General features: G+C 43.1%; 1 protein-coding gene across 1 annotated transcript in view; it reads left to right on the top strand.

Moving 5' to 3' along the window:
* The window catches only part of IRF6 (interferon regulatory factor 6), a 56,701-nt gene that overhangs the window by 19,424 nt on the left and 23,950 nt on the right, over positions 1 to 13,327 (top strand). The window contains exons 2-3 of the mRNA XM_030221581.1: positions 6,130 to 6,306; positions 10,000 to 10,204. Coding sequence (XP_030077441.1) covers positions 6,133 to 6,306; positions 10,000 to 10,204 — 379 coding nt within the window. The 5' untranslated portion in view covers positions 6,130 to 6,132. The remainder of the gene's footprint in view (positions 1 to 6,129; positions 6,307 to 9,999; positions 10,205 to 13,327) is intronic.

Raw genomic sequence — 13,327 nt, 5'->3', positions numbered from 1 at the left:
AATCAGAATGAATGTACATAAATATGTCCTTGAAAAATATCAAAATAAATTTAAGACGTACCTATAAATTGGCTTATATAGATATTCATATATACATCCAAAAGATTCGTTCAGATACAGACAAATCTAAGTAAAAACATAATTACACAAATTGATAAGACAAATATATTAACCACCACATTTGATGAAAGACATAAACCTTACAGATGTATAAATATAGTTCAGCTTAACGATAATGTGTATTATATCTCTAGAGAGAAAACTATTACCGCAAGTTTCTATGCAAGATATATTAACTACTGGCAAAAAAATTAGCATCCAAAGAGATGAGCCTCTGCATCGTTTCAAAATTTACCTATTGTAAAAGGGTAATATCAAAAAGTTGGTAAAAAATAAAAACAATAAAATTAGAGGCATTGCAAACTAAAGGGTTTAATAGTAGAAAGTTTAATTATATTTTTTCTTTAAGGGTAACTCCATAGTTGGACCATTGTATTAAAAAGTATACACGTGTGTAAAAAAGAATCTTGCAATGCTCTCTGAGGCACAGGTTATAGCTGAGTTTAGTAATAAAAGTCAGCGAAAATATATGTTTGTATCTAAAACGAACTTTAAAACAAGCGTTAAGCATTGTGCTGCCAAGACTAATCCATAAACCCTTTAAGCGAATTAAATTCGGTATGAGTAGAGCGCTATGATTTAGGGTTCAAAATGGCATGCACCATTGATTAGAGATATGCTCATGTCCGAAAAAATAGAATACTTGCCTGCTAATGCTAACCAAGCTGGTACGTGAAGCGTGTAATCAAAATGAAAACTGGAATAAAGGAAACGCTGTAATTTGAAGTCCAAAATAACGTCAGCGTCATGAGATAACAGCTGACGTTCTTAAGAGCCAATGGAAATCAAGCCCGGGATAGTTTGAAAGAAAACATAATGACTGGACGAACTGTCAAGGAGTAATCAGTGGAATGTATAAGCTGTACGTTGATCTTAATTATCCGCTTGATTGATGACTTATATGGTGTAATAAATAAAGTTGCACCAAGCACAAGATGACGGGGATGTGACGTATCAGGGTAAACTATCTAAAACACATAATGCGGAAGATGCAATTGTCCACTTAAGTAATAGCCTATATGCAGTTCGTTTTTAATGAAGTATAAATAAGATTGGAATTACGATGTAGGGGAGCAAGGCAACCTATCGCGAGCAGACATAGTGTGAAAATCACAGTTGTACACTTAAATAATAATTCATATACAGTTCACTTTTGTTGGAGTACGAATGAGACTGTATCAAGAGCAAAGCTGGTAAAATGTCTTATATGATGTGGATAAGAGAGCCCTATCGTAAAGTGATACAGATATGTCTAGACTTGGAAGCGGACAATGTAGGAAAATTATAAAAAATGTATTAGTTCTAACTCTTTATTTAGACCATTTGGGATTACTGTGTTTAGTTCATAAATAGCACGTTGTTCTGCTCTTAGCAACATGCTATCTAGATTACCACCTCGCCAGCCCTTTTTAAGTGTTTTGAAAATAAAAAATTTTATGTCATCTGAATTGTGTCCAGCCTCTATCCAGTGGTTCACCAAGGGTGCCGTCCTAAGTTGTCTCTTGATGCAGCTGCGGTGCTCTAGGATTCTGACCTTAATCATTCTGTTGGTCTTACCAACGTATATTAAACCGCACGGGCATAGAACTATGTATACCACATTTTGTGTTTTGCAATCGCTATTGAAATTTAATTTATAATGTTTTTGAGTCTTAGGGTGTATGAACTCTCGTAGGGTCAATGAGTGGGTGCAAACAGAGCACGTATTACACGGTTTATGACCATTTTTTGTTACTACAGATCTATCCAGTGTGGGAAGTGCTGATGGAACTAAACGATCTTTTAAATTTGGATTTTTGGAAACTGCAAATATAGGTGTGATGTCTTTAAAACAGGGGAGTGTCTGTATAATGTGCCAATGTTTTTTGATGATATTTTTAAATTGATGACTGTATGAAGAGAACCGAAAGTTACATACTATATCAGGGGCTGTCTTGAATTTGCACCCAGTTTGTAAAAGTTCTTCTCTTGTTATATCACATGCTCTGTTGAAGCCTTTCCTAATGCATGTTTTGGGATATCCTCTTTGAGATTCTACATTGAATCTTGCCACGATTTGGGTTTCTGCCAGGTACTTGTGACCTGGCTTGGCTGCTGTTTGGAAAACAGGATCCTAGGCTAGATGGACCAGTATGGCTACTCTTATGTTCTTATGAGTGGAATGTTGCTACTCTTTGAGATTGTATGTGGAATCTTGGTTCTCTTTGGGGTTCTACATGGAATGTTGCTGCAATTTGAGATTCTACATTGAATCTTGCCACGATTTGGGTTTCTGCCAGGTACTTGTGACCTGGCTTGGCTGCTGTTTGGAAAACAGGATACTGGGCTAGATGGACTATTGGTAGCCAGTACGGCTACTCTTTATGTTCAATTAGCGGCACATTGAATGTGAGGAAGCCTGTTCAATTCTCATGGGCTTCGTCACCTTCAGCACACGCTCATCGGTAGCACCGCTTTGTAAAAGGAGCCCCATAGCCTGTCTAAAATTAGAGGGAACATTGTAGCACAGAAGTCAGCCTTAAATTATAAGCTTTATATATAGGTCTTATTAGGAGATACCTTTTAATTCTAGTTATTTTTGACAGGGTGCAGCAACTTGCTGTTATTAGTATAGGATATAAATAGGGTATGATTAAGGCAGATGAATGGTCTGAAGTCCTGAGTTATGCTGTCAGGGTGGAATCTAGACTGGAATGTAAATCACAGAGCAGTCATTTCACAGTATCTGACCCATTTGTGGCTGATCTTAGTATGACATATCTAGCCCAGTGTGTATTATTCAGAAGGTTTTCTTTAAATTGCAACTTGTTAGACGGTTAAAAGGCCTAATGAAACTTTTCACAGAGTTTTGCAAGGATTAGTCTTATCTGGCTTTGACTACTGCAATTCACTGTTGATAGGACTTCCTAAAGATATTTTTTTCAGGCCCTAAAGATAACTTGGAATGCAGCAGCGAGGTTATTGACTGGTTCATTATGTTCCTGTCATATCGCTGTAGGCGCAATAACAGATAATACGCTTATTGGGGTACCTGATACTTAGTAAAAATTCAGAAATAATGAGCCCCAAACAAGACTTAACATTAGTGAGTGACGCGTCGGAAGCAAATATATTCCCCTTATCCCTAGATCCAAGCCCACTGCACCCAAGTAGTAGACAGAACTAACTGCACAACCAAGTATTATAAAAATAGGGCAATTATTTTTATGTACAAGAGCAGCAAAGATGATGTGCAGAGAAGGCAAGAATAAAGACACAAGAAGTCTTGTTATGGGAACAGCTTAGAGTAAACGTACGTAGATCCCTAAATGGAGTTCCCTAAATGGAGTTTTGTTCCAGTCAGAGCCAGTGGCGTACCAAGGTGGGGGCAGTCCGGCCCGGGTACACGTCGCTGGGGGGGTGCCACGCGCCGGTCAGCGTCGTGCACCTGGAGGGTTCTTTCGCTGGGGTGGGGGGTGTCCTTTTTGCCGGGGGGGAGGGGTCGCGCTGCACCCGGGAGGCGGGGTGCATCGGCGATCCGCCCCGGGTGTCAGGCCCTCTAGGAACGCCACTGGTCAGAGCAGTAGCACAAAGGTACATGGCAATATACAGTACAACCTGATGCGGACCTCTAGAAGGCAGTGGGGCTCATTTTCAAAGCACTTAGCCTTCCAAAGTTCCATAGAAACCTATGGAACTTTGGAAGGCTAAGTGCTTTGAAAATATGAGTGTGTTCTTCAGATGGTCAGTCTGGTCCAACTCTCGGGCAGGATGTTGATACAGCAGCCTCTGTCTTTGATAAAAGCTCTTGTTTCTAGAGAAATCGTGGACTTCAGCTGTATATTCTGTCCTTGTGGATGACATACACATAGCATTGTTATCCTCATTGCTGTGACTTCAGGGGCCACACTAGTCTCTCCGACTGCAAGGGTAATTCCAAGAGGCCTTAGCTGTTCTGGCCGTGACGTCGATTTAACATAACCTTGTTGTTCTAATACGCTGAGAATCTTGTCGGCAGTCTTTTAGGGGTCTTTTTTTTTACTAAGGTTTCACTAATGATTAGTGTTTTCCTAAATAAGATTCCCATTATATTCCTATGGGGTATGGGTGTCTGGTTTAGTGTGCTGGCTGGTGACTTTTTTCTATGAGCTGCTTTCTTTATTGGGATATATTGGGATGCTCTGGCAGTTATGATGTCACAACCGATGTCGCACCGTCTGTGTTGTGAACCAGATGGAGCCAGTGAGGGCAGAATGCAAATTTGTGGCCGTCGCCAAGATGATGGGTGTTGGGAATACAGGGGTCATTTGTACCTTTTGAAAGAATAGTAGGGGGAGGGTGTTTTTAACTTGATGAGGAGTGACTTGCCTTTTGCAATAGCTGTCTATTAAACTATGCTTTGGTACACTCAAAAAAACCCATCCGAGTCAAAATTTACCCCTTCCCTATCTTCAGGGATGCCGTCTTAAACTATAGCACTATGCATTCCTCAAACGAGATGTTGGCATTTCCTTAAGAGTTCTATTTATCTTTCCCTCCCAACTCCTGAAGCTCCACTTTCGTTCTCATCAGCAGCAGATGAATCCATTAACTGATGGGTTGTATCCACCTACCAGCAGGTGGAGATAGAGAACACTGAAAAACCACAGTAACCCTTGGACGGCTAGCCCCCAACTGACTCTACCATTGGACATTCAGTGGAGTCATTGAGCATATATGGTGCTGCATGTTAATAAACACCTTGTTAGGGATTTATTTTTAATTTTAAATCATTTACAAGGTTAGACACTTGAACCGGAAAAGTGTTATACATTACATTTCTCAAATAATGTAGTATATCATTACATAATTAACAACACTCAAGTCAACTTAAATTGGGTTCCAAGAAATCCAAAATCAGGAGGAGTTAAAAAAAGAAAAACAATTTACAAACTAATCAGCACCTAGTACAGGACAGAAACTAATGAAATTAAACTCCTTCAGTTCTTTTTGAGGCAATGAATGTCAAATGTGAAGAGCAGGTGGGGGGAAGAGGGGTTGGTGGTTGGGAGGCTAGGATAGGGGAGGGCAGACTTATACGGTCTGTACCAGAGCCGGTGATGGGAGACGGGACTGGTGGTTGGGAGGCGGGAATACTGCTGGGCAGACTTATACGGTCTGTGCCCTGAAAAAGACAGGTACAAATTCAAGATATGAGTTTATCTTGGGCAGACTAGATGGACCATGCAGGTCTTTTTCTGCCGTCATCTACTATGTTACTATGTTACTATGTTAGACGTATTTAATTGAATTTTATCCCCTTGTGGGGGATTTTTAATTTGGTCAGTTCTTGAAATACTGTTCATTAGTATTTAGTTCATTAAGGGCCCCTTTTATCAAGCTGTGGTAGCATTGGCATGTGGATTTGCCATGCATTGAAACCCCCTTTTTACAGCAGCGGGTAAAAGACTTTTTTTTTTTTTTTTAAAGGGAAATCCACTAATTCTGGGATAAGCAGCATAAGTTTTTTTTCTTTTCCTTTTTTGGATCTTGCTAGGTATTTGTGACCAGGATTGACCACTGTTGGAAACAGGATGCTGGGCTTGATGGACCTTTGGTCTGTCCCAGTATGGCAACACTTATGTACTTATGTGTGCCACACAGCCATTTCCCGGGGAAGCCCTTACCGCCACCCATTGAGGAGGTGGTAAGGGAAGAGGTTTGGATTATCGCCGGGCTCCTGTGGTAGCCCAGCAGTAGGTCCAATTTGCTCTGTGCCGAGGCAGTAGCCCTACCGCCCTTTAGTAAAAGGGCCTCTAAGAGATTTTCTGAACCACCCTTTATGTTTAAATCATTTTTATTGATGACAGAGAAAGGAACAAGTATAGTACCAGACGTATTGACACAAATATCATCAAATACATTTCCCAATTTCCTGCATCTTCCCCCCTTCCCTTCCCACCCAACCCACCCTTTATATAAATAAATACAACACAATATTACGTGTGTGGTGCTTTTGTGCTTGTGTTTTATCGTATTTTTTTTTTTTAGGTCATGGCTGTGCATCCACGCAGGGTTAGGCTCAAACCCTGGCTGGTAGCCCAGGTGGACAGTGGCATGTATCCTGGGCTTGTGTGGCTCAACAGAGAGGCCAAACGTTTTCAGATCCCCTGGAAGCATGCGACACGGCACAGCCCTCAGCACGAGGAAGAGAACACAATCTTCAAGGTGAAAAAAAACAAAAGTGCACTTGTGAAAGCCATCAGTTTTAAATATTTGTTTATATAGATATATATATATATATATATATGTGTGTGTGTGTGTATTATGTCATACATACGGATATGTATGTATATTTCAATTTACTGCCGTTTTGAAAGAATTTACTCAAGGCAGTGTACAGTAAGAATAAATCAAACATAAGCAATAGACAATTACAGCAGTAAAAATATTAAAATAACAATACAAAGTATGGCATAGTATACTGCTTACAATACGTAGTAGAACATTTTTATTGACAGTGAATGCTCTAACTCTCTTACCTAATCTATATGTTCCATCTTTGCTTATACCAGTTACAAAATAAGGTAACTAATTTAAAGAAAGTTGTACATGAGGTCATAGAGATGATTAAATATTACACACCACAGGAGAGGATTCTGCCTGGTTAAATTGCTTTTGACTGCCTTAATATTGAGCAGCATGTAACCGGACATTGCAGGGACAGTCTATGGTAATTATTCAGTAGCACTGACCAGTTAGTGCCAGGACGATCTGTGAGTTCAGCATGGGAGTTGGACAGTAACAGGACCGGTCAAACCCGGTAAGCGGGGTAAGCACCGCAGGGGGGCGCCTGCCTTCAAGGGTGCCACTGCGTCGCCATACCGCGCCGCCCTTGAGGGTTTAAATCTTTTATTTACCTCCATCCCAGCGGCCGCGTCATTTTAAAGCTCTAGCCTTCCCTCTCTTCGTGAGTTCGTTCCCTCAGAGTCCCGCCCTCGAGGAAAGAGGAAATGATGTCAGAAGGCGAGACTCTGAGGGAACGAACTCACAAAGGGATGGAAGGCTAGAGACGGGCAGGGCTTTGAAATGACGCGGCTGCTGGGACGGAGGTAAAGACTTAAACCACGCAAGGTGGCAGAAAAAGGGGGATGTTGGAGGGAGTCGGAGAAGAGGGCGGGCAGGTGACCATAAATGGGAGGGGGATGGGGGCAAAGGAGAATCGCACTGGGCTGAAAAAGGGGGCAGGGAGGGAGAAGAGAGAAAGGAGATGCTAGATGGGGGTGGGCGCCAACTGATAGTCTGCAGGGGGGCACCAGAGACCCTAGGAACGGCCCTGGACAGTAAAAAAGCTTCTCAACTTTAGTCACAATGCTGACTGGTCTGAATGTTTGTCTGATGCCTTCTTAACTTCCAGGTTGTGGCACTAGTTTTGCTGCTCCCCCTCCTCCCACCTTAGACATTTGTAAGGCCAGCCGAGCCCTCCCCCTCCCTCCCACCCCCGAAGGCCCTCCTGGGCCTATCTGTTAACTGTCTGTGGGGACTTAACGGGCAGGAGCAATGCCCACTTGCTACTGTTGGTCGCAGCAGCCTCGTGATATTTTCTAGTACGGAGAGACTTTGTAGCTGCTGTGATGTGCAACAGTGAATGGACATAGCTGCTGCTGCCCAAAAGACCCCACTGGACCACCATGCGTTTAACAGGTAGGCGGGGGGGGGGGGGGTTGTGAGGGCTTTGGAGGAGCAGAGGACAACTTACGCAGGTCCCGGCAGATATGCAGTTGGGACCCGCATAAGTGAAAGGGAAATGGGACTTGGTATATCGCCTTTTCTGAGGTTTTTGCAACTACATTCAAAGCGGTTTACATATATTCAGGTACTTATTTTGTACCAGGGGCAATGGAGGGTTAAGTGACTTGCCCAGAGTCACAAGGAGCTGCAGTGGGAATTGAACCCAGTTCCCCAGAATCAGAGTCCGCTGCACTAACCACTAGGCTACTCCTCCACTCATTCCACCAATAAGAGCCAACCTCATCAGTGATGTCACAATGGCTTGATTGCCCGATTCTTGGCTCGCTTCTGATATTGTGATGTCATAAGGGAAATGGGACTTGATATACCGCCTTTTCTGAGGTTTTTGAAACTACATTCAAAGCGGTTTACATATATTCAGGTACTTATTTTGTACCAGGGGCAATGGAGGGTTAAGTGACTTGCCCAGAGTCCCAAGGAGCTGCAGTGGGAATTGAACCCAGTTCCCCAGGATCAAAGTCCACTGCACTAACCACTAGGCCACTCCTCCACTCATGGACTCAAGCACTAATGGCTTCCTTATCCCGATTCAGCCCCGGATATTTCACGTCAGTTCCCGGACATGGCCTGGCGTTGAATATCCCGGGGCTAATTCTGCCTGAGGTGGTCTGTGTTTAAAAAAAACAATGCTGACCGCTGCGGACTGAATGTCAGGCAGACATTTTTTTTAAAACCTTGATGTCAAGCCTGCCTCTTGCCTTTTTTTTTTCTGTTCAGTTCTAGACAGTCACTTTTACTTTTTGTTTGCTCCATAGATATGGTCAAGGATTTCTGAAATCTGCATTACAGATGTGACTTTCAGAGTAGAAGTTGGTAGGATATGAAAATGTGGAGCAGGGTCTAGATTTCAAGGTCCCTCTAACTTATCTACAAGAACTTGCGGGCTCTTTTTGGCAAAGTATAATGGACTTCCTTTATAATTACACTTTCGTTTCATGTAGACGTACATTCTAAAAAAGTATGAACTTGGCATTAACAGGGTCAGCTTCAGTCCTCGAGAGCTGGCAGTAGGTCTGGTTTTCACAAATAAGCAAAATATATGAAAACGTAGGTGTTTTTGGACCTGATATCTATGTATCTTGAGAATTCAGTGTAGATGTCTTAAAATTTAGCCTTGTTGGCCATCTCTAGTCCTTGAAGATTATTTATTTGTTACATTTGTATCCCACATTTTCCCACCTATTTGGAGGCTAAATGTAGCTTACATAGTACCGTAAAGGCGTTCGCCAATTCCGGTATGAACAAATACAGTAATGTTGTGGTAGAATAAGGTTCGTGTGTACAGACACGTTAGGGAATCGTAGAGAGGAAGAGTTATTATATGTCCATTATATGACCTTCATAAGGAGAGTATTGCGGCTCCCTATAGATGAAATACTTCAAGACCTGAACATATCCATTTGGTCAACTCCTAATTCAGTTAGACCAACTAAACAAAATTCAGATGATAAATATTGAGTGTAGGAAGTTTTAGGACATGGCAAGCAACAATTGTCTCATGTTTCTTTGATAGTCAAATCTTCAATGAGGAAGAACAAAACATCTAAAGACCGCATGCCTTATTCTCCAAACAAGGACCTTAAATCTATAGACTTAATGGGTAAAAGAATGTACCAGAATTCCATGCTCGCTGCTCACATTGCAGTGCATAATTATCATTATGTACAATATTTACATACTATTATGGATAACTTGAATCAGTTAGTGGAAGGATTATCGGAAGCTAACAAACCTTTTTTCCAGTCGATTTTAGCACATTTTGAAGATTGTTCTAAGCAGATGAGTCGTGCTGCAAATGACAGCTATGATATGGCTGTTAGAGGCTCCGCGATAGCAATATCTAACAGCTGACTCTCATGGCTCAGAGATTCAGCATTGAAGGAAGATATTTTTGAGAGAGTAGCAGATGCCCCGTGTTGTACAGGGAGCACTTTAGTTGGAGAAAAGGTGACAGAAATGAGAGAGGACATAAAAACAAGAGTTTACTACTTTAGACATCCTAGATTAGTCTACCAGGCTGTGATGGTCGGCTGCAACAGCTGTTTTTCAGCTACAGCCGTAGGCCGTGATGGGATATGAACAATTGCCAAGTATGTGCTTTGTTTTCAGGCCTGGGCCGTGGAAACGGGGAAGTACCAGGAAGGAGGCGATGATCCGGACCCTGCCAAGTGGAAAGCCCAGCTGCGGTGTGCACTGAACAAGAGCCGGGAGTTCAAGCTGATGTACGACGGAACCAAGGAGGTGCCCATGAACCCAGTAAAGATTTACGAAGTCTGTGATATCCCACAATCCCAAGGGCCGTTCAGTAACCCAGGTGAGAACTGGGCAAATAAAAGACCCTTCTATCTTCTGGAGACGTAGCCTCTTTTTCTTACATTAAAGCATTGTTGACATACTAAGTTGGTGCAAACCAGGGGCGTAACCAGACTTCGGCAACAGGGGGGTCCAGAGCCCGAGGTGAGGGGGCACATTTTAGCCCCCCCAGCGCCGCCGACCCCCCTCCCCGCCATTTTTAACCCCCCTCCCCCCAAGCCAACCCTTTTGACCTCCCCTCTTCCCGCCGCCGGGTACCTTTGCTGGCGGGGGTCCCCAACCCCCGCCAGCCGAAGTCCTTTTCTCCGGCGCAGCCGTGTTGCTGATCTGCAAGGGCAGGCTTCTGTTTCTGTGAGAAGCAGAAGCCTGCCCTTGCAGATCAGCAACACGGCCACGCAGGCTTCTGTTTCTGTGAGTCTGACATCCTGCACGTACAACGTGCAGGACGTCAGACTCACAGAAACAGAAGTCTGCCCTTGCAGATCAGCAATGCAGCCGCACTGGATAAGAGGACCGGCTGGCAGGGGTTGGGGACCCCCACCAGAAAAGGTACCCGACGGTGGCAGGTTGGCATCGGGAGGGGAGGTCAAAGGGGTTGGCGGTGGGGGGGCCAGGGCCAAATCTACGGGGGCCCATGCCCCCGTGGCCCCACGTAGCTACGCCCCTGGTGCAAAGATGAGACTGTTAGTTTGGTTCTTTCTGGTTCTTGAGGTGGATTTTCTTTATTTTTTGGTCCAGATGTCTGTTTCTTCCACACACCATTGCCAGCAACCTGGCAGAAAATTACCACTGCAGTATTTTTGTGCATGGTGATAAGGGAGCTTGTAAAAATGCAAAAATGTTCTCTGTAGAACAAACGAATGACAAACTTCTCATTGGGTGCCTGACATTATGAAGTACACGCCTAAAAAGTGTCTGAAGAAATTTAGCAAGAAATAGAATTTCTACAGATTGCCACGTAAGATATAGAACTGCATTGTACTGGAGGATCTGATATACACAGAATGGTAGAAAAGCCATAAAGCTTAGAAGTGTAACTAGTACTGTCAGTATCTTGATGATGAAAAGCTCTCCCCTCCATAAGACATAGCAAAAAAAAAAAAATGTGATAAGGTGATTGCAAAGGTCAGAGAGATGCTGGCCTGCATAGAGAGGTGTAACCAGCAGAAAGGAGAAGGTGATAATGTACATAAGAATAGCCATACTAGGTCAGACCGATGATCCATCTAGTCCAATCAGTGTCCTGCTTCCAACAGTGGCCAATCCAGGTCACAAGTACCTGGCAGAAACCCAAAGAGTAGCAAAATTCCATGAACCTCAGAGTAGCAACATTCCATGTAGAACCTCAGAGTAGCAACATTCCACGTACAATCTCAAAGAATAGCAACATTCCATGTAGAATCCCAAAGAGTAGCAACATTCCATGTAGAACCTCAGAGTAGCAACATTCCACGTACAATCTCAAAGAATAGCAACATTCCATGTAGAATCCCAAAGAGTAGCAACATTCCATGTAGAACCTCAGAGTAGCAACATTCCATGTAGAATCCCAAAGAGTAGCAACATTCCACGTAGAACCCCAGAGTAGCAACATTCCACGTAGAACCCCAGAGTAGCAACATTCCATGCTACCAATCCCAGAGCAAGCAGTTGCTTCCCCATGTCTCTCAATAGCAGACTATGGACTTTTCCTCCAGGAACTTGTCCAAACCTTTTTTTAAACCCAGATGCTCAAACCGCTGTTACCACATTCTCTGGCAAAGAGCTCTAGAGCTTAACTATTTGTTGAGTGAAAAAAATATTTTCTCCTATTTGTTTTAAAAGTATTTCCATGTAACAGATCATTGGTGGGGGTCTCACCTGGAATATTATGTTTAGTTGGAGGCCATATTTCAACTAAGGTTATAAAGAGACTGGAAGCCGTCCAGAGCATAGCAGCCAAAATGGTGTGTGTGATCTGCATCAGAAGATGTACGAGATGAGACTTGACCTAAAGATGTTTTACCCCAGGGGAGATATAACAGATCTTTAAATGTTTGAAGTGATTCCACAATGGGTTGTTCCATCTGCCACACAGTGTATCGTGTGCTTTTCCAATAGCTGGGCCTTTGCTGTGGAATAATCTTCCAGGTACTCCTGAGGTTATGTGCAAATGCTTATCCAGTTTGAGAGATTTAAAGGCTCATTTTGTGAAAGCATTAAAATGATGGTGAGAAGCATTAATCACTGCCGTTTGGACTTTCTGAATTTTGTTATATCTGTTGTAAGTTTTTTTATGGTTTTATTACGTGTGTTAATCTTGTGATCTGCTTTGGTTAAAGCGGGATATAAATGTAAAAAAATAAATAAAGGGTCCTTTTACTAAGGTGCGCTGAAAAATGGCCTGCGGTAGTGTAGAAGCGTGTTTTTGGGCGCACGCAGAATCATTTTTCAGTGCACCTGCAAAAAAAAAATGCCCTCTTAAAATTTTTTGCTGAAAATGGACGTGCGGCAAAATGAAAATTGCTGCGCATCCATTTTGGGTCTGAGCCCTTACCGCCAGCCGTTGACCTAGCGGTAAAGTCTCGTGCGGTAGTCGGGTAGTAATGAGCTGCGCGCGCCAGAAAATAAAAAATATATATGTTTCGGCCGCACTTAGCGGACGCATGCCCAAAATGAAATTACCGCAAGGGCCACGCGGTAGCCGTGCGGTAACTCCATTTTGGCGCACATAGACGCTTACGCAGCTTAGTAAAAGGGACCCTAAGTTTAGTACACAAGAAAGGAACACGTCCTAAACGCAAAGAAATTGTAGAGCACGATGTGGAGCAGCACTGAGGTAAACTCAAATACCTAGAAATATTTTTCCTGGAAGGATGGTGGCTGCCCGGAATGCCCTCCCGGTGGAGATGCTGGAGACAGAAGCATTGATGTAATCCACAAAGGAACGGGATAAACGGAGGATCCCTAAAGAGCAAAAGGATCTAAACCAAGTTATCAAGTGCTTCAGCTCAAAATAGCAGAAGGCCGTGGGGATGGGGGAAGGGCGTAAGCTACAGGGAGCAGCAGTTACAACCCTAACCGTATTACTAGGTAGGTTTGATGTGCCATTTCGTTATTACGATAGACTTATTCAGTATAACGA

The sequence above is a fragment of the Microcaecilia unicolor genome, chromosome 12 (genome assembly GCF_901765095.1).
Source record: "Microcaecilia unicolor chromosome 12, aMicUni1.1, whole genome shotgun sequence".
Taxonomy (NCBI): domain Eukaryota; kingdom Metazoa; phylum Chordata; class Amphibia; order Gymnophiona; family Siphonopidae; genus Microcaecilia; species Microcaecilia unicolor.
This window is presented reverse-complemented; position numbering and strand designations above follow the sequence as displayed.